Source organism: Rattus norvegicus, chromosome 18, assembly GCF_036323735.1.
Source record: "Rattus norvegicus strain BN/NHsdMcwi chromosome 18, GRCr8, whole genome shotgun sequence".
Lineage (NCBI taxonomy): Eukaryota > Metazoa > Chordata > Mammalia > Rodentia > Muridae > Rattus > Rattus norvegicus.
This window is the reverse complement of record NC_086036.1, coordinates 63,612,228-63,633,952: the sequence shown is the minus strand read 5'-3', so window position 1 is coordinate 63,633,952 and position 21,725 is coordinate 63,612,228. Positions and strand designations below refer to the sequence as shown.

Sequence of the window (21,725 nt, the reverse complement as noted above, 5' to 3'; positions counted from 1 at the left end):
AAGGTTTAATAGAGCAGATACCCAGATTAGCTTGTCCCGAAGACACTGCATGTTCTAATTAGTTTCAAAACTGGCTTTCTTCCACATAGAAATAAAACAATTCAATTGGCCATTAATTTCTATGAACTAGGTAATCTGGTATTTCAAAATAGTACAAACATAAGACAATTATTTTAAATAATATTAAAAACAATTTTAAATATATATTTCAGAATTTATACTTTTAAGTGAAAGGTAAATATAAGTAACAACTGCCCCTCTATTAAAAACCTTACCTTTCCACAACCTAACACAGCCGTCATCTCCTGAAGACGCCAATACTGTTCCTGTTATGTTCCAACTCACCCTCCAGACCTGAGAATTATGATTATCAAACTGAGCCACAATATGGATTTCAAATTTTGTTGGACCACCAGAAGAAGTAAGTTCTTTCCTAAAAAAAGATTTACAAAGTTCTCAAAAAGAGTCTTGTGTGTATATACACTCACACATAAACATATATTTGAACTAAAAAATACAAATAAATACGCTTACCATATTCTTTCCCAACATGTGCACTTATGTCCCCTGCCCACTGCCCACTGCCCACTACCACTCAGCCCTCGGGCTACATAAACACCATTTCATTTGACTTCTCCAAAACCTGGACTTATTTCACCCCACAGATGAAGCTCATTGCCTCTTTTTTTTTTTTTTTTTTTTGGGGGGGGGGGGGAGCAGGGGGAGAAGACACAAATGAGCACATTATTCTCCTAAACGAGGTTCAAAATCCAACAGAGTAGCAGAAAGGAAGCAGAGAAACAAGGAAAGTAACTGGAACAATTAACTAAATCCTCACTCCAAAGGTCACATACAACATTCAGAAGAGGGCTCAGTCTGCAGACCTGAGCCCTTACTGTTCTCTCAGAGGAAGAGAAGCAGAAGGAAAGAGTACTTTCAAATTCTGCATTTCTCTACAACTTACCTCACAGGTTTTAATGTGAAAATTCTTACATCTTTGGTTGCTATTGCCAGGATGTGGAAAGATCGTCCCAAATTTGGAGCAAACGCAATGTCATGGACAGGATCCGTGACTGTCATAAGAGTCTCAGCTTTTGCATATTTCCTAAGTCAAAGAAAAAGTAATTAAAATTTTCAGAAATAAAACTACAGAACTTGAGGCTGGAGAGGCGGCCGGCTCCGGGGCAAGAGCACTTGCTGTGTCCCCGAGCACCACAGCTGGAGTCCCAGCACCTACTCCAGGGTTCCCACCCACCTGCAGCTCCAGCTTCAAGGGATCTCAACCTTCTCCTCAGGCCTCTGCAGGCACCAGCACATAGATGGCATATGTACACTCATGCACATGCATGTACATGAACACACATAAATCTTTATAATAAAAACAGTTTGAGCTACGTTTGATGGGTACTACTTAAGCCCAGCGCTGTGGAGGCAGAGCCAGGAAAATCTTCTGTGAGCTCCAGGTCGGCCAGGACTGTGGATGGAGACCCCCATTTCAAAATAAATGAGTAATTTTTTTAAAAAGTCAGAAATATGAAAAGGTTCATCAATGTATCTCAATGTTTTTCATACTCCTCTCAGTAAATGCTTGACTTTTGCGGGAACACTCAATAGTGGCCCCCAAATAACTAACTCCTAGGCCCAAACTGGAGCCTACAAATGTAATCTTATTCCAAAAAAAAAAAAATTTTTTTTTAATTTATCTATTCCTTATTCATTATCATTAGGGTAGGACTGACCCTAAAGTTCAATGCCCTTAGATAAGACAAAACAGGATGAACAAGGTGGGGTAACCCACACCTTTAATCCCCACATTACGGTGGCAGAGGAAGCAAGTTTGAGGCCAGTCTGGTCTACAGAGTAAGTTCCAGGACAGTCAGGACTACACAGAGAAAATGTTTCTAAGAAAAAACAGAGTGAAAAAAACACAAAACAGAGAAGATGCCTAGAGTGGCTGCCACAGTCCAGGATCCTAGGCTCAAAAGCTAAAAGATTGCCTCAGAGCACAACCAAACCAACAACTGGATTTCAGATCTCCGAACCCCACCAACAGGTTACCAGTCCATAAAAATACTTAATCAAAACTTAGCTCAAATAAAATCTGGCTTCATTAGCCTTTTTTGTTTTCCTTTTTTTGTTAAAAAAGGGTAAGAGCCTAGCATAGTGGTTCATGCCTTTAATCCCACACTCCACAGGGAGGGAGACCTGTAGGACTTCAGCCTGGTCTAGATAGTGAGCTCTCAGACAGGAAGGAGGGAAGGGAGAGTTGGCTGATGGCATACACCTATGACCTCAGCTTTTAGGACGTACACAAAAAGATCACTGAGTTCCTGGCCAGCCTGGGCAACATACCAAGTTCCTTTAAAGAGGAAAAAGTTAAAGGTACTTGTAATGAGAATTTTACTTTCATTGAAAAACAAAAATATTATGGGACTATATTTATCCTGGGCGTGGGATACGGAGCCTCAGAGCCCACAGCCCGAGACTATGCTTTCCTTCCTTGAGCTCTAGCAGAGCCATGACTTTGCCAGCTGCTGATAGGAGAGTTTCTGTAATTATGTAATGTTTAGAATTCTAAGGACTTTTGAGAAAGTATGTAAATGCTAGGGCCCTGAGAGGTGGGTGGGTTGGGGAGGGGACTGTTGGTAAGTTGCCGTTGACTGCTGTCCATCATTTTGTTAAGCAGTCACTAGCAAAGAAACAAGAGGAAATTGGATATCCTTAGAGCCAAAATCAAAAGTGGGAAGTAGCCTAATGGCAATGTTGTCCGGATCCCTCTATCCTTTTCTTTCCTGCCTAGGGTTAGAGGGGGAAAGCTATTGCAAGAGAGACCTGGGTGTGGTGGTACACAGATACAATCAAGCAGAAAGAGCACGATGAGTTCAAGGGCAGCCTGATTTACACAGTAAGACCCTGGCTCAAAAAAAATCAAGAACCTAAATGGTAGCCAGCTTGCCTAGCATGAGTAAAAACTGAAGGTGACTGCAATATCTTATCCTCACATTGTGTTCTGTAGCAGTAAACAGAATAAGATGACAATGAATTGGTCATGGAGGTTCACAACTTCAATCCCAGCACTCAAGAAGCAGAGGCAGGTAGTGGATTCCCAGGGCTCCAAGGCCAGCCTGATCTGCATAACAAGGTCCAAGCCAGCCAGGGGTACATAATAAGACTGTACCAGGAATCAAGCAAACTGTAAAGGGAAGAGGATGTCAAGAGTTTGGTCCTTCTTAGGTTCAACAGCATGGACATGACTGAAGCACTCAGCCAAGCAACCCTTCACGTACGAAGACAGGACAGAGCTCTCCATCCTACCTTTCTTCAATTCTCTTGAGCCTTCACTCTGAAATACCTACCTGAAAAATCTCACCTCACTTCGGCACAGTCTCAGCAGCCTGGGAGCTTGAAAATGCCCTCCACGCTGTGCTCCTGCCCCACCCCACCTACAGAACACTTTGAAAGCGAGGGGCAGCTATCGCTCAGTACTTTACCTGGCTCAGTCAAAGACTACGCTGCTGCTTCTTTTTCTACTACATGAAGAAAATGTTACCATGGTCAGCGCTGTACTAAACAGCCACTATTACGTTTCTCTTTTGGGGGTTGGTTTGGTTTGGTTTAATTTCTTTTACACACGGGGTTTCTCTACATAGCTCTGGTTGTCCTGGAACTCACTATGCAGAGCAGGCCAGTCCTGAACTGAAATCTGCCTGCCTCTGTCTCCCAAGCGCTGAGATTCCAGCTGTGTGCCACCATGCCAAATTACATTCATTCATGTTTTTATCTTCAGCTCTTACTGGTGCTTCTGAAATATTCAAAATACTTCATAAAAACAGATTTAAATAACAGTTGTCTAAAGTAGTTCCTATCCAGAATAGCCAACTGACAGACTTAGTCAGATTTTTTATTTTTTACAGAGGAAGGGGGCACCTTGCGTGCCTGGTATGGAGGTACAGAGGTGATCCCTGGAATTTGGGAGAGACAGGAGAGCAAATAAATCACAGCACACAGAAGGCCTAGTCTACAGAATGAGTTCTGAAATGACCAGACTCCACAGTGAGACTGTCAAAACAAAGAGGTACAGGGCGGCTAACAAAGACCCTGTTTTCTACCTGTCACTCTTGATATTTGACCTAAGACTTCACCACAGGCTGTTGGTGTGTTCAGTTGTGAAGAATGTTAGTGTCAAAGCTTTTGTGTTCAGATGTCCTAAGCAGGGAGATAAATGCACGAGGTACCTGCAGTACCTTGCTGTCTTCCCCTTTCTCATTGTCCCTACTTTATGCCAAAGCCACTGTCATCTCCCAACTAGATAACTTCACCAACCACTCACGTTCCCTTCTAAAGTACTTATCACTCCTACGAAGAGTTAAAGTACCGTTTGGCCCTGTGCTCAAATGGACACGACAAGTAAGACGACACTACAGCAGTGGAACAGGCTACTGCGTCTGCCTGCCTGTCACGTCCCCTCTGCCTGTTCTGTTAAAGTGGCAGGGCTAACAAAGTCTTGTTCCCAGGTCTTATCGGATACAGTCTTAGTCACACGAAAGGCTTTCTGCCAACTTCTACTCACCCCGTAGGTCCTGGGCTAAGTAAACATTCCTAACCTAATCTTTAAACCAGGTTTCCCCACGTAGAAAACTCTTCAACATCCTGATTCTTTTAGTTCTGAAAGCTTGTCCCACTCCTTAGTCTTATGTCCCATTTTCTCTACAAGGTAATACAGGTTGAGGTACCAGATACTATCTATCTCCTCTTCAGTTTCCTCTTCACAAACGGGGTGCATCCCTTAAGCTCAACCTACTCAAAAGGCTGAAATAGGAAAATCGAATGAACTCTCATTCAGGACTAACTGGGAGTAGCATGAGACTGTCTCAAAAAGCTAAAAACAATGGGGCTAGAGAGACAGCTCAGCAGTGAAGAGCACACTTTTGTTCCTGTAGAAGGCCTGGTCTTTATTCCCAGCACCCACACCCACCACAACTGTAATTCCAGAGATCTAATGACCCCTTAAGACATGTGACTAGGCATGCACATGGCACACAGAAAAATAATGCAGGCAAGACTCCGGAAAGAAATCTTTTTTTAAAAAGCAAAAAAACCAGGCCAGGCTGTGATGGCACACACCATGAATTCCAGCACTTGGGAGGCAGAGGCAGGTAGATCTCTGAGTTCAAGGCCAGCCTGATATACAGAGGGAGCTCCAGGACAGCCAGGGCTACACAGAAAAACCCTGTTTTGAAGGAAAAAAAAAAAAAAAACACCAACTATAAATGAAAGCATAGCACAGAACTTGGTGTCTCTCAGGAAACCAGTAACTATACAATGAAACATGTACAATGCAGATAATAAAGAAACAATCACTTAAAACATAACTCAATTTTGAACAAAGCAGTACTCACCTGGTGTTTTCATTGTACTCAAAGATCTGAACCTTGGCCATTGAATTTGGACTGCTGTCATCACTTCCCACAGCGATCATGGGGGGGTGAGCACGAGAGCTGGAAAGAAAGGGAAGCACTCATGTAATACAGTAAGCCACTGCATTAATTAAAATTAAGAACTGGACTCAAGCAGACGAATAACCTACAAGTCAGCCTGACCTCACCGTCACATCTGGATGTCCACCATAGACCTGCCACACTACATGTGCACATGAGAACCTCCCACTGTCCCTCAGGACTGCTTCTCAAGGAGCGCTCTTCTAAACAAGGGCATTCCAACAGCTGACATACCTTAGAGACTTTCTTACTTCAAACATCAGCAACAGGAAAAATGTAGTTCTTTATTATTAAAGCTAACTACAGCTTTGTTACTAAAGCATCACATGATTAGATCCACTAATCCAATTGGAAACTTAAACTATAAGGAGCTATGGTAATAACTAAAGGTATGAAGAGATGATTCTATGTAAACAACAGCTTCATGAGAAAGTATATCTATAACAAATATTCACATAACCTGGCTGCTAGTTAAATTTTAGAGTCAACTAGTAGTTATAGACAAAACATCTATACCTATGTTAAGTATTCACAGAACCCAAATATTATAAATATTCATCATGCATTTATAACAATGTAACAAAAATGAACAAAAGGAGAAGGCTCAACATGAAACAGAAGCAAAATAAGCTCATCCATTCTCTCTGTCTTTCCACCTCTCCTTTCTCCTCCCCATCCCCTTTAGATTATCAAGACAGGGTTTCACTGTGTAGCGCTGGCTGTCCTGGAACTCACTCCGTACAGGCTGGCCTCAAACTCAGAGAGTCACCTCTGCCTCTGGAGTCCTGGGATATGAGGCATGCACTACCATCATGTGGCTAATTTTCTCCTTTGTAAGAGAGGAATCGTTGGGACTATATGGATGACTACAAGGTTTCTTAACACTGGAGCACTGGGTGCTCTTCCAGAAGACCTGGGTTCGATTCCCAGCACCCACATACATGCTGGCTCATGGTGGCCTGTACCTCAGTTCCAGAGAATCTAATGCCCTCTCTGGCTTCCAAAGACACTGCCTGATGGAGGTGTAAAGATATACAAGTAGAAGAAATACCAATATACATAAAATAAAAACTTTTAAAGTTTAAGCAAGGAGTCATAATCTAAGAACTAATAAATCACTAAATAAAGATAAGTTTAGAACTTAATTACCAACATAACAACTATAAAGATTACCACAAATAAAACACATACCAGTCATATTCAGGTATCAGTGAATATAAACACTTTAGATCTAACAGAGCAAGAACCAACAGAATAAATCATCTACGTATGTAACAGTAGCTACCAGAATCAAAATCTAGAATATAAGCTAATGATAGCATTTCCTTTTAGAAAAAGAGAACTTTTGGTTTTGTTTTCTACTCTTCTAGATATCTGCAGATTTTCTTACGGAGTGATTAAAAAGATAAACAGAAAGCAAATATGGGTGCTGGAAAGATGTCTCAGCTGTTACGATCACGTGTGCTGCTCCTCCAGGGGACCCAGGTTTCATTCCAAGCACCCACACGGTGACTCACAACAATCTGTAACTCCAGTCACAAGGATCCAACACCCACTTCACACCTCCAAGGACACCAGACACATGTGTTCACCGACATACACATAAAATTAAGTAATAGCTTTGTTTAAAATCTTTTAAAAGCAACCACAGCATAGTCATACAATCGCACTCAACATGGAGCGTTAAACAGGAATAATGAAGAGACGGATATGATGACTGTCTTTCTATTATGTCAACATTCAGGAGGCTGAAGCAGGACAGTAAGTTCAACAGCAAGTTCTAGACCAGCATAGGCAATAAGGTGACAATCCTTCCAATTAGTTAATTGTTTAAGGGATTAATTGGATGCTTTAAAATAAATTATATACTAAAATGTCTTCATATTTTATTCACAAGTATTTTTTTGTGAGAAAAAGAAACTTGAGGAAAATGTATGAGTTCTACACATGACTGAGTATAGTATGTCTTCTTGGGTTGGTATTTCTGCACAGATCTGTCTCTTAAAAATATTCTAATTTATTTTTATTTACATAGAAAATTTTGTAGAAGTTCTCAACTATTGATACTGAATGGGTTCCACCATTTTATGGATATAGGAAAGTGGAAACTTTCTTCTAGATAATATTATGTATTACAAAAAGCATCTGAAAAATTAAGCCAGTAAATTCTTAGCTTGAAAAACCCCTCGCCTGCTTTGGAAGACTTTCAAAGGTTTGACGTGCGCTTACCTGGAAGGGTTCCAAGAAATGCAGCTGCAGCACAGCTTACACGAGATCTCGTGCTGCAGGGACCACTGGCTGAGGTTCATCACATCTGGGGCCTCGTAGACTCTCACGATGCCATCTGCAGAGCAGGTTGCTAACATCAGACCCATGTGCTTGGGAGCAAATTTCACATCTGTAACAGATGTTCTGCTGTCCACTAGAGTTGTCCTTTTCACCTGGAAAAATATAAAATACAATTTAAACCATACACAAAAAGAAATATGATGGATCTGAAGAACAAATGTTTTAGAATCACACAGACAACTCGCCATTTATTAGGTTTTCATCCTTGCATCAGGAACTTAAAGCCACTCCTGGTCTCTATTTCCAGGGAAGCACTTTGCGTATGCAATCTCATAACAAACTAATGAACAGTTATGAGTTTACGAGAGAAGAAAATCTGCCTTTAGAAAGCATCGTGTATTATGTTAGTAATCTCACTGAGCAGACTCGTCACCACCAGAAATGTTCACACTTTTGTACACATAGCTGTCATACAAAGTGTGCTGCAAGCAGTGAGTCAAACCAAGTGGGCTCCTTTAATAGTAAACGTAAGGCCTGTGCCTTCTGCGGCTTCAGTAAAGGAATGGACTGCACCAGAGACAAGACAAACGCCCGCAGACTAAACACCCTTAGAGCAGAACCAGAAGGCAGGATAAGATGCACGCACACACCCTTTTACAGCTTTGGATTTTATATTGTGTGTGATTATTAAGAAAAGTAAATTGACAGCTCCGAAAAAAAAAGAAAAAAAAAGAGAAAAAGAAATTGAAAGGAAAATAAAACACTTCATACAATAAACTTCAACAAAAGTGGTGGAAAGGACTTATAATCTAGTTTAATTCTCTTCTTTAAGAGTTGAGGAATCTGGGGTTGGGGATTTAGCTCAGTGGTAAGCGCAAGGCCCTGGGTTCGGTCCCCAGCTCCGGAAAAAAAAAAAAGAAAGAGAGAGTTGAGGAATCTAAGCAGCACACAGGTAAAATCACCTGACAAAGGCGGAGGTAGAATTTAAAGTAGGCGAAGGGAAGGGGACCTTGGACTATATAGCTCAGTGATAGTGCACGAAGCCCTGGGTTCAATCCCAGGCATTGCAAAATAACTACAAACCAGAAGCCTAAAACCATATAGTAATTACTATACAAATCATACAAAATACACAGAATCTGGTACAAAGAAATCCTTTGGTTTCCCCACTGGAACAATGAAAGACCTAGCAAGCCAAGCCAAAGTGAAACAAACAGGAGAATATGGAAGAAGGAACAGGAACGCATCTTACCCAGTGACTCTGTCCTCGAAGTTTATCGTTTGACTCTCCTACTATTTCTTCCCATACGGCTGCTGTTCGGTCAAAAGAACAGGAAGCCAAAACTTGTCCAAACTCAGGATGAGCCCATGTCACACGCCATACAGATCCACTATGTGTCTGTTTAAAAAGCAAACTGATTTTACTCACTTCACACATATCATTTTACTTGCAAAAATAATAGAACACGGGGTTGGGGATTTAGCTCAGTGGCAGAGCGCTTGCCTAGGGAGCGCAAGGCCCTGGATTCGGTCCTCAGCTCCGGAAAAAAATAAATAAATAAAAATAATAGAACACAAGTAAGTTTTACTTCAGTAAGACAAGAAAGACAGCAATGTAACATTTAAATAGAAAGTTAATTTCTAAAAACAGAACTTTTGGAAGATATTTAGAATAGTGGACTTGGAGAGGATTATTTATTTATTTATTTATTTATTTATTTATTTATTCTTTTCTTTTCTTATGTATGAGTGCTCTGTCCACATGTACACCTATACGCCAGAAGATGGTATCAGATCCCTTTGTAGGTGGCATGAGTCATTATGTGGTTGCTGGGAACTGAATCCCAGACCTCTGGAAGAGCAGTCAGTGTTCTTAACTGCTGAGCTATCTCATCAGCTCCTAGAGTTAGTATTCTTTTTAAATTATCTTTACCTTAGTTTGAATGTGTGCATGTGCATACACACACATGCACGTGTTTTCTCCATCTCTCTCACTGAACTTGGAGCTCACTGATTGGCTAGACTTGCTGGCCAGCCAGCTCCTGTAGATCCTCTAGGCTTTACCACCCTAGCACTGGGATTACAAGAACAAGCTGCCTCCCACACACATTTTATGTGGTTCCAAACTTGGGTCCTCACAATTGCAGAATTATTTGATTCAAGAGCTAACACAGAAAGCTGGAGAGATGGCTCAGCGGGTGAGAGTAGTGGCTGCTCTCACATAAGATTTGGGTTCAGTTCCCAGCACCCACATGGTGGTTCACAACAATCTGTAGCTCCATTTCCAGGGATCTGATGCCTTCCGTCCCCTGAGGACACTGCAAGCTCTTGATGCTAAGATTTCAGGCATGAGCCCACATCTGGTTTTTGCACAACTGCCAATCAAATCAGAGCTCTGTGCATGGTAGGGCAAGCATTGTACTAACGGAGCGATGACCCCAACAACTCCTCTGTATTTCTAAATAGACAGGAAACTCTTAAATAAAAATAAATCTTAAAAGCAAACAATACACAGAAAAGTAACAACAAAATGGTTAAATTATTTGATGTGAAGTTAAACAAGAAACTATTTTATGGATGAAAGCATTAAGTTCAAACCTAAGAAGCCCTAACCCTTGATCAGTCAGGATCAACCAAGGATCCGGAGTGTGCTGTACTGATGCAGGATGCTAGGCAAGATGGATATGCTAGAAACATTTCAACTTACAACCTAATTTATGTTTATTGGTAAATAACTCCATTTAAGTCAAGGAATACATCTAATTTAAAGCTCATTAAGGAGCACTTCATTGTATAGACATATATTACTACTGTGCGTCCTCATGCTGTCAAGAAAGAAAACAGATTGATGTATTTCACCATGAAAGGAATTTGTTAGATGATGTAACAATCACTCTACCCATTACACTTACAAAACCTCACACTTCAATGTTTCTTTGTTGTTGTTATTTTATCATGTGTTTTCATGTAGCCCAGGGGGCTTAGAATTCCTTATGTATCCAAGGATGACCCAGAACTTCTGTTCTTCCCGCCTTCACATCCCCAGTGCTGGGTTAAGGGTGAGTGCTAAGATTTCAGGCATGAGCCCACATCTGGTTTTTGCACAACTGCCAATCAAATCAGAGCTCTGTGCATGATAGGGCAAGCATTGTACTAACGGAGCTACGACCCCAACAACTCCTCTGTATTTCTAATACTTTCTCTGCTCTCAATAACATGAGACTTCTTAAACCAGGCATGGTGGTGGACACCTTTAATCCCAGCATTTGAGAAGCAAGCGGGATCCCTGTGAGTCTGAGGCAAGCCTATTCTACAAAGTGAGTTCCAGAACAGCCAGGGCTATGTAGAGAGATCCTGTCAATATATACATAAATAAGAAAATAAATAATATAGCAATTGTTTCTGAGACCAGTAACATTCTGTGAGCACCAGATTGAGGAGGAAACAGATTGATCCTCAAGCAATGACAGTCATGTAGGGACCTCTTTAGACCAATTTTTGAAACTAGAAGTAAGACCATGATTTAAATCTAAAACTCATGTTAGTACCTGAAAGTCACCGTTGGAGTCACCCAGCTATAAATCATGGGTGACCTACAAGTGACCCATCTGCAAGACAAATTAAAACACAGCAGAAAACATACTGTGGAAGAAACCAACCACTTTCTGACTGGACTTAAGGCCTACTCCCTGAGACAGAACTCATACCTGACACTGCTAAAATGGCCAAGAACTGGATAGGTCAATTACTAGTATTATTCTAACAAAGATCTTAATAAAATGACTCCTAGCGACAGACTGCTATGCCCATAGATCAGTGCCTTGCTCGACCCTCATCAGAGAAGCTGCTCATTGCGGTCGATGGGAGTTAACAGAGTCCCACAACAAGGTAGGGAGTGGCAGACTTTGGAGCACTTGGTCCTACATGGGATGTTGTCATCCAAACCCTCCCTCCCAGGCCAAGGATCTACACTGAAGAGAAGGCAGAAAGACTTTACCAGCCAGAAGTGACAGACGACACCAAGGAAACCGTGTCTTCTAGCACAACAGGAGCAGTGCACATTCAAACACAGACTACAGAGCATACAGAGGTTCAGGCCAGGAAGGTTCCAGGGCTGAGAGAACTGGACATAGGGTCCCACCTTAGACATGAGACTATCTAAACAGAAAGCTGTCAGCAAAGAGAAAATCCGCTTTCCCCGGTGGCGACTCACTGTGTATATCAACCACACCTCAGGCAGGCCCCGTGCCCAGGAGCATGGCCAACACAAAGATCTCCATGGTCATTTTATGAAGTTTCTGCTTTATTTTGCTTTCTTCTGGCATTTTTTGTCTTAGTCTTCTGCTTGTTTTAATTTTCATTTTGTGGTTTTAGACGGGCTTTATGGATTTTTTCGTTTTTGTTTTTGTTTGAGAAAGAACATAAAGTTGGACAGTAAGAGGAAGGGAAAAAACACGAAATATGCTAAAACCCTAGAGGTAGTTATTTCAGAATGCTACAAAACCACTATTTTTGCACTCTTTGGTTTTGAGACAAGGTCTCACTCTGTATCCAGGCTGGTCTCTAACTCATGGCAATCTCCTGCCTCAGCCTCCCAAGGCACTGGCCAGACCTACAAATTTCCTTATTATCAAATTTACTATTACTTTAATAACAAAACGGTAAGTTAAAAAACAGAAACTCTATTTCCAAGAAACGAACACTGTGTCAGGTTTATCATTTTCTCAAAGCTGAGCACCAAGTCAGTCCACTAAAACAGCAAACATTTCAGTCCTCTCAACCATGTAAAACACTGACCTTCCAACTAGCTGTGCAGTGCCAATCTCCGCTCTCGCTCTTATCCCACACCTGTAAGAAAGCAAAGGCAAATGAGCACAGCCAGGGACCTCACTCCACGAAGGACGCACCCACCCTCGGGCTGCCAACCCCACAGCACTGAAGCTGAGCTCTAACACTCAACCGCAGTCCTCCACTTCCTCCCGCCACCCTTTCCCCAAAACCCTGGTACTCCCAGGTGCTAGTGGTGTACAGACTAAGCCTGAGCCCAGAGTCTCATGTGCTACCCCAACTATGCTCTACTGAGGAACTTGACTAATGAAAACACTGTTCCTAGCAGTTTAGAACTTTTTAGTGTGTATTTCTGGTTACAGACACCTGACTTGACATAACTGGCCATTCACCAGCACCTAACTCACAGCCAGAAGCCTGCAATCATGCTGGAAGGGCACTTCCTGACACATTTTCTAAGGCACCCACACTTTGCTTGTGCTTCAGAACTATAGAAGCATTTCAGTACTGCCCCTGAAAACCATTTTTAACCTTTGAACTCACCAACAGAAAGGATAAAAAATGAACATACGAACTCTGGCACTAAGTAAGTGAACTGTGAAAAAGAATTTGCTTACAACATAAACAAAGGCAGTCATCCTGTTCCATCTAAGCCAGGACGATGCAACCAGGAGGCTGAGAGATGACGATAGAAGTTACTGGATACAGTGTCAAGTTAGAAGTGAAAACAGTCTTCAGATACACTGCATCCCACATTTTTATAACTGATTGCAAGAGCACAGTGGGGCCAAGCTTGGTGGCATAACCTTTAATCCTAACTCTAGGGAGACAGAAGCAGGTATTTCTCTAAATTCCAGACCAGATGACTGGGGAAACACACACACACGGTGGCTATTCACTTTGAGGTAACAAACAATTTTTTTTTAAAGATTTATTCATTTATTATATATGAGTACACTGTAGCTGTCTTCAGATACACCAGAAGAGGGCATCAGATCTCTTTACAGATGGTTGTGAGCCACCATGTGGTTGCTGGGAATTGAACTCAGGACCTCTGGAAGAGTAGTCAGTGCTCTTAACTGCTGAGCCGTCTCTCCAGCCCAACAAACAAATTTTAATGTGGCAAAAGAAAATAAATAGCATCAACCATCGCTAGAGAGATGTCTCAGGGGATAAGAGCACTGCTGTTCTCCTACAGGACCCAGGTTCAATTCCCAGCACCCTATACCCTCTTCTGACCTCTGGAGGCCCTAGAGGGACAGATACATGTGCAAACACTTATCCATTCATATAAAATAATAAAAATTAAACAAGATAACATTGATCAGCGGTATGTGAAACAAAGCTAAAGTAAAATACTCAATAAAAACACCAAGGAAATCATAGATTACAAAAAAGTCCCAATTTAATCTATCAAAAATGTATTAAGGACTGGTAATTACTAAGAAAATGTAGCAATATTGGGAAAAAAAGTAATTTATCATGTAAAGCTAACAACACACACACACACACGCACACGTGCGCACACACACATACACACACTCACTCACGCGCACACACACAGTGAAGGAGTTGGAAAGCTGGCTCACCAATTGAGAGCACTGCTCCTGTAGAGAACCCTGGTTCAGTTCTCAGCACCCACATGTGGCTCACAATTGCCTCCAACTCCAAGGAATCAGCTCCTTCAGACCTCATCCTGGTACGGACACATGCACTCATAAAAATAATGACCCTTATAAAGTCAGCACTGACATTCAACTATCCAGAATGAACTTGACAAAATTCTGTCTGTTTTGTTTTTCTCACTGTGAGGTCCTGGCTCTTCTGGAACTTGCTGTTACCCAAGCTGGCCTCTGCCTCTTGAGTGTTAGGATTAAAGGCGTACACCACCACCTCCTAGCCTTCTGCTTTTAAGACAGGGTCTCTACACAGTGCTGACTGTCCTGGAACTCACTATATAAGACCACACTGGCATGGAACTAATCCAACTACCTCAGGCTCCTACGAGCTGGGGTTAAAGGTATGTGCTACCACATCCAGCTCGATGAAATTCTTTAAAATTTTAGACAGTAAAAATCAAAGAATAGAAAAGACTGGTAAATACAATCAGTGTGCAGACAGCAAGGAACTTACTAGTTACTTTTTTTAAAGAACCACTTACATGTATGTGTGTGTGTGGGTGTGGGTGTGTGCGCGCACGCGCCTGCGTGCACATGTTGAGTAAAGACCACAAAGAAGCCAGAAGGCAGCACTGGATCTACTGGAGCTGCAGTTACAGATGGTTGAGAGCCTCAGAATATTAGTCCCTCTGGAGAGGAGTACTCATTCTTACTCATGGGGCACTCTCCAGCCCACAGGAACTTTTTCTCTTTTTTTTCTTTTTTTTTTTAAGATTTATTATATGTAAGTATACTGGAGCTGTCTTCAGACACCAGAAGAGGGTATCAGATCTCATTACAGATGGTTGTGAGCCACCATGTGGTTGCTGGGATTTGAACTCAGGACTTCTAGAAGATCAGTCAGTACTGTTAACCACTGAGCCACCTCTCCAGCCCAGGAACTTTTTCTAAAGAGAAAGTCTATCATTTGCACAGATTTTTTTTTTTTTTTTTTTGGTTCTTTTTTTCGGAGCTGGGGACCGAACCCAGGGCCTTGCGCTTCCAAGGTAAGCGCTCTACCACTGAGCCAAATCCCCAACCCCCAGATTTTTTTTTTTTAAAGGTGTATAAGTAACACAAAGTACTCTAGCCAGGAGTAGTGACCCACACTTGTAAATCCCAGCACTTGGGAGGCAAAGGCAGGTAGACCTCTGTGAGTTCCAGGACAGTCTGTTCTACACAGAGAGTTCCAAGACAGCCTAGGCTGCGACGTAGTGTCGAAAAATGAGAAATATAAGAAAATGTGCTCTGGACAACCTAACTGCCCTTAATCCAAGTACCAACTATCTGGAACTCTTCCACAAGTCCTCCAAGACTGCACCTGACTGCCCTCCTGAAGGCACAGCTCCAGCCCGGCCGCCTGCACTTTTTACTCTTAAGAGCTTTGAGGAACTTTGGATGAGCCACCAACTATTTCCACCTAGTGACCTAGTGAGGGGCTCAAGACAGCTTCTCTGGTTCTCTAAGCAGGCTGCTCAGGCTAAGTAAGTCAGCTGTAGGTCATCTCTCCTAGTGTGATAAAGACCTAATAAAAGGCTTCGAGAGACTTCTTTTCTTGCCTACTTCCAACAGTGTGAACAGAGCAGTCCTGAGGCCAAGCTGGGAAAGCTCAAGGTAGTTTGGTAGCCTTCACTGCTTGTCTTGGTAGTGTATATGCACGTAAGTTTTGCAATGCAGAATTACGTCCTCTCCCAAGATTGCCATATTTATCTTAGTAAATACCATTCCCAAAGACTATAACTTGATGTCTGCTACCTAGATCAGCTGTGCTCGTTGGCCAACCAAGGAACCAGGCGCAGTCCTCCCAACAAGAAGGATCACAATCTGAACTCCCTCTATCGACCTGCAGAGACGCCGGGCAGTGCACATTCACACACGCAGACACAACACTCACACGAATAAGTCTTTAAAATTGTGGGGTTAGGGCAATGGAGTCGTTCCTGGTGGCTCCCATCTTTAATCATATCACTCTCGGCAGAGGCAGGCAGATCATCAGGGCTACAGAACTGAGACTCTGTTTCCAAAAAAGTACATCGGAGCATATTCAACGGACACTTGTGATAACCACCTTCAGAGGCCACTTGAACACGAACAAGAATTAAAAGCTGGTGTTCAGCTATTCTGGCGTCGTGAAGGAGTTCATACTCGTAACCCCAGCATGGCTGAAACTGAGACTGGAGGGCTACTGCCAGGTCTAGAAAACGTGTGTGTGTAACTGGCATGTAATAATAATAATATCCCTTCAAGGAATCCCATGCGTCCTGGGCAAAGGAATACAGGCGAGGCCCACTGAAATGAGACACACATCCCCACGAGAAGGCCAAACGCGTTAGACTACAGCCGCGACCCACTCCGCAGACCCAGCGTGCGCGTGCGCTCAGTGCCCCGAGGCAGAGAGCCGCCCCGCGCAGGCGCGGTAGGAAAACGCCCCGAGCGCGGGCGGCCGTGACCCCACAATCCGCCGACGGGGAGGGCTCTCGCCGCTTCCGGCGTGGCGGCGTCCGCGGCTTTGTGTCTCGCACGCCTCGGTCAGAGTTAGTCCCTTCTGTGCCGCCTCCCTCCCCTCTGTGCCCGGCCCTGGGTAGTCGAGCTTGCCGCGCGCACCTTGACGCTCTGGTCGCTGGAACAGGTGGCCATCCGGCGCCCGTGGAAGTCGAAAGACACATCGTGGATGAGGTCCTTGTGGTCCGCCGCGATGCTGCGCGCCACAAACATGGCCGCCGCCGTCTGCCCGGGCCCGCCTCCGAGAGGGCGGCGGTGCGGCCCGCAGCCCCCGGACCGCGGCAGAGGCACGTACGGTACGTCGGCCCTCGCCTGCTCGCGTCGCTCCGGCGCGCCACGCCCCGAGGGACACGCCCTGCGCAGGCGGAGCCTGTGTCCAAACCTTGTTCCAGCCACGGACGGAGCCTGCAGACGCAGGAGGATGGAAAAATGAAAGCGCCTTCCGGGGTCAGCCTAGGGGGTGTGTGCCTCCGTAAACACGTGATCGGTACACATAGCGAGTAGAGATGTCCCGCTGCAGATTTGAATGGAAGGCTCATCTGTTTAACCAGAGCTTCTTAGGAATGATGGCGATGCCCAGAGTTGTCGCTTAGGGAGTCAAGCTCGTCGAGCACAAAGTCTTCCAGAAGGAAGAAATTGAGATGAGGAGTGGAGGACCTGAAGCAGCGGTCAGTGCTGAAAGATGGCACAAGTACAACAGATTCGAGGGTCAGCAAAACCAGAATGAGGAAAAAGAAGTTCTAGAAAGTCACCCGGGGTGATGGCAAGACCCAAAATGATGCCCAATATTTACTTTGATGGAGCCAGTCTTTAATGGAGAAGTAAGTGAAATAAAAATAGCAAAGAGAAACCTATGAAGGGAAGTGCTCAAGTCAGGAGATTCAGTCAAATTCAGGAAGTGGTGGAACATTCCTTCAACGAGGGTTTTAGGTGAGAGGTTGTTTAACGCCCATGGGATCAAACTCCCGACTTTGGCTCCATGCACGCGGTGCACATATAGGTGAAACATGCATACACCTAAAAATAAAGATGTTTAAGAATAGGAATCGCGGGCTGGAGAGATGGCTCAGAGGTTAAGAGCACTGTCTGCTCTTCCAGAGGTCCTAAGTTCAATTCCCAGCAACCACATGGTGGCTCACAACCATCTATAATCAGGTCTGGTGCCCTCTTCTGGCCTGCAGGCATACATGCAGGCAGAAAGCTGATGTATACATAATAAATAAATGTTTAAAAAAAAAAAAGAATAGGAATCGCTTTAAAAAGCAGACTCTAAAGGATCTCAAAATCGCACTTGTTCCTGATGGATTTGTACAGAAACCCGCAGAGACCGATAGTGAAATGATCTTACCAGTCTTGAGTTTTCCTTACTCTTCTTTAAATTAATAAGATTTAAGGCATGGCTTGAATGCATCACCACCTTTAGTTCCAGCTCCAGAGAATCTGAAACATCTGGATTCCTTGAGGATCTGCACTCTCCTGCACACAACGGATACACACACGAAGAGACATAAATTCTTTAAAAAATCCTTTTTTAGATTATATTCCTATTTTAGAGGTAGACCCCCAAGTCCTCTAACCATTGGATCTAACCATTCATTTCCAGAGACATTAATTTCCAGAAACAAAACACACTATATAAAAGTACAATTAAAGGGGTTGGGGATTTAGCTCAGTGGTAGAGCGCTTGCCTAGGAAGCGCAAGGCCCTGGGTTCGGTCCCCAGCTCCGAAAAAAAAAGAACCAAAAAAAAAAAAAGTACAATTAAATCTATACTTTCAAAAATAAACATTTAAGAAAGCTAGGTTTATAATTTTTTAAAGATTAGTTTATTTTAAGAGTGGATTTCCTGCATGTTTGTAGCATAGCATGTGTATGCAGTACCGGTAGAGGCTAGAAGAGAAGGTTGAATCTTCTAGAACCAGAGTTATACACATGGTCATGAGCTGCCTGGTGGGTGGTGGGTGCTGGGAGCTGAACCCAGGTCCTCTGCAAAAGCAGCCGGTTAGCTTAACTGCTGGGCCATTGCTCCAGCTCCTGAAAGCCAAGTTTAAATACAGACAGTAAACATTAACTGAAAGTAGAATATGGGATAGAAGGACTAGACCTGCTGGGCAGTGGCAGTGCTCGCCTTTAATCCCAGCACCCATAGGCTGAGGCAGGCAGATCTCTGAGTTCAAGGCTGATCAACAGAGGACTACACAGAGAAACTCTTTCTCAGAAAAAACGAAAGAAAGAAAAGAAAAAGCAGACATAAGTGTTTAAAGCACAAGAAGGCACATGTGTTACTGTTATGGTCAGTGACCCTACAGTAAGACCATAAACAGCATCCAAGTCTGTAACTGACATGGGGCTCATCCTTGGTGTATATTCTATAAGTTTTGACAAGCAGGAAGTGGATCCACCATTCCAAAATCATACATAATTGTTTCATTGTCCTAAAGATCCTATGCTAATAGAAAACACTCCCTCTTCACCAACCCTTCCACGTGTGAGGCTGTCCCCAACCATGCTGAATTGTTGAGTGCCTTGATCTTGTGCAGGTAGTCACTGCTCCCCAGTCATGAGAGCAATGTCTAGGAAAGAGTTTCACAGCAGTCCTCCCCATGCCTGGCTCTTACAGTCTCTTCACCCCGTCTTCTGGGCCGTATCCTGAGACTTGGGAGACAGAATGTGACTATCGATGCCCCGGTTATGGCTGAGCACTCCACAGATAGTTATTCTCTGCACCTTGACCAGTTGCGAATCTCTGTATTAAGCCCCATATTCAATAAAAAGGAAGCTTTCCAGCTAAGGACTGAGAGCAGCACTAATCTATAGGTATAGAGATAAAAAAGCAATATTTACACCACGTCCATTCAGCAAAGTAATAATAGTAGCCCAACAGCTGATGATTTCCCCAGCAATGACCTCCCACCACAATTTATACACTAGGCATGAATTTCCTCCCATGGAGCAGGCCCTAAATCCAATCAGAAAGCAATTTGTTACCCAATAACATTTATGCCACTACTGCAGCCATGGGTATATCTTGCCAAACCAGTCATTATTATAGTTTGCAAGGCTCACAGCTAGGTAAGACTATTAGTTTTTTTCTTCCATAGCCACCTATATAGCACCTTCTAGTAGAACCCAGCAGGGGAGAAGTCTGCCAATCAGTAACAGTTTGATTTTTCCATGCTTTGTAACCAAAATAATGTCTTTAACAATAAGGTCTTACCATCAAATTCTGGTAGAAAACTAAGAGTATTGCCCTGTATTGTTTTAGGGATCTCTGAAACACCTGTAATTTTGCACATATATTTTTAATATCACTGCATTCTTTTTTTTTTGAAGTCACATTCCATATTTTATTTACATTTTAAGACTAACTTTCATCTCAAAATCACATATCCAACACCTATTTCCTTTTTGTTGTCTTCACTTAAAACTTCTAAGCATGTTTTATTAAACAAAGACTGTAAACAACTTATCATGTCTGTTACATGTAACAAACGAGAACAGCTTTTAACAGAAATTCAAAACCCCAAACATCTTTTTATTATAAATACAGGTATCAAAACCATCCTGCACCTATGTTTGACACTAACAGTAGTCAGCACCCACACCGCTTCAAGGATTAACACAATTGGTGACTAGTCATTATGTCTGCTACTTTAAACAATTCCATCTGCAGCTCTAAATATGGTGGATAAAGCCTGCCAGTTCTGTTCTTCCTTCTTGAGACTTTACTTTCAGAAAAACAAAGGTTCCCGTGGCCATCTGACATTCTTTTGCCATGCTTCTGTCTTGACAACCTGAATTCCATTTTGAATGCTTCAGATTCATGTTTAAATGACAGTCACTGCATTCTTTTTGCTCATTAAACTTCAACCTTGGGGCTGGAGAGATGGCTCAGTGGTTAAGAGCACCGACTGATCTTCCAGAGGTCCTGAGTTCAATTCCCAGCAACCACATGGTGGCTCACAACCATCTATAATGGAATCTGATGCCCTCTTCTGGTGTGTCTGAAGACAGCTACAGTGTACTCATATATATACATTAAATAAATAAATCTGGGGTTGGGGATTTAGCTCAGTGGTAGAGCGCTTGCCTAGGAAGCGCAAGGCCCTGGGTTCGGTCCCCAGCTCCGAAAAAAAGAACCAAAAAAATAAATAAATAAATAAATCTAAAAGAAAAAAAAAGCTTCAACATTGACTCCCTTAGATACAGAAGTTTAAAACGATTTGAAATTGACGTTATATATAAACATCCAATCAGAACAACAGATTTCAAATTGAGAATCTGAAACACATATTCACAAAAGTTTCAAAGGTATCGGAGGAACTAATTAAAATGAACAATTCTAGGTATGGTGATGCGTACCTGTAAATTCAGCACTCAGAAGATGGAGGCAGGGCCTGGAGAGATGGCTCAGCAGTAATGAGCACCGACTGCTCTTCCAGAGGTCCTGAGTTCAGTTCCCAGCAACCACATGGTGGCTCACGACCATCTGTAAAGAGATCCAATGTCCTCTTCTGGTGTGTTTGAAGACAGCTACAGTGTACTAAATAAATAAATGCTTGCTTCAAGCAGCTATTGGAATCACTTTTTAAAACAAGAAGAAGAGGGCTGGAGAGATGGCTCAGCGGTTAAGAGCACCGACTGCTCTTCCAGAGGTCCTGAGTTCAATTCCCAGCAACCACATGGTGGCTCACAATCATCTGTAATGGGATCTGATGCCCTCTTCTGGTGTGTCTGAGGATAGCTACAGTGTATTCATATACATAAAATAAATAAATCTTAAAAAAAAAAAAAAACCAAGAAGAAGGAGGAGGAGGAAGGGGAGGAGGAGGTAGAGACACAAAGCACAGATTCAGTGCTACAAGCAGATCTTATCTAAAATCAAAAACAAAAAAGGGATTGGGGATTTAGCTCAGTGGTAGAGCGCTTGCCTAGCAAGCGCAAGGGCCTGGGTTCGGTCCCCAGCTCCGAAAAAAAGAAAAAAGAAAAAA

General features: G+C 42.9%; 1 protein-coding gene and 1 long non-coding RNA gene across 6 annotated transcripts in view; one reads left to right on the top strand and one right to left on the bottom strand.

The window, feature by feature from the left end:
* The window catches only part of LOC102552297 (uncharacterized), a 10,371-nt gene extending 9,822 nt beyond the window's left edge, over positions 1-549 (top strand). For all 3 annotated transcript variants that reach the window (XR_361453.4, XR_005496397.2, XR_010059723.1), the window contains one exon: positions 296-549. This is a non-coding gene — a long non-coding RNA (uncharacterized LOC102552297). The remainder of the gene's footprint in view (positions 1-295) is intronic.
* Positions 1-21,725, bottom strand: part of Seh1l (SEH1-like nucleoporin) — a 27,625-nt gene extending 5,900 nt beyond the window's left edge. For 2 of the 3 annotated variants that reach the window (XM_056984932.2, XM_056984931.2), the window contains exons 1-7: positions 16,838-21,725; positions 12,585-12,635; positions 9,040-9,186; positions 7,728-7,939; positions 5,400-5,498; positions 965-1,105; positions 276-433 (exon numbers count right to left, since the gene is read on the bottom strand). In XM_056984932.2, coding sequence (XP_056840912.1) covers positions 276-433; positions 965-1,105; positions 5,400-5,498; positions 7,728-7,939; positions 9,040-9,186; positions 12,585-12,635; positions 16,838-16,948 — 919 coding nt within the window. In that variant the 5' untranslated portion in view covers positions 16,949-21,725. The remainder of the gene's footprint in view (positions 1-275; positions 434-964; positions 1,106-5,399; positions 5,499-7,727; positions 7,940-9,039; positions 9,187-12,584; positions 12,636-16,837) is intronic. The other variant, NM_001394994.1, reaches the window with a different exon arrangement.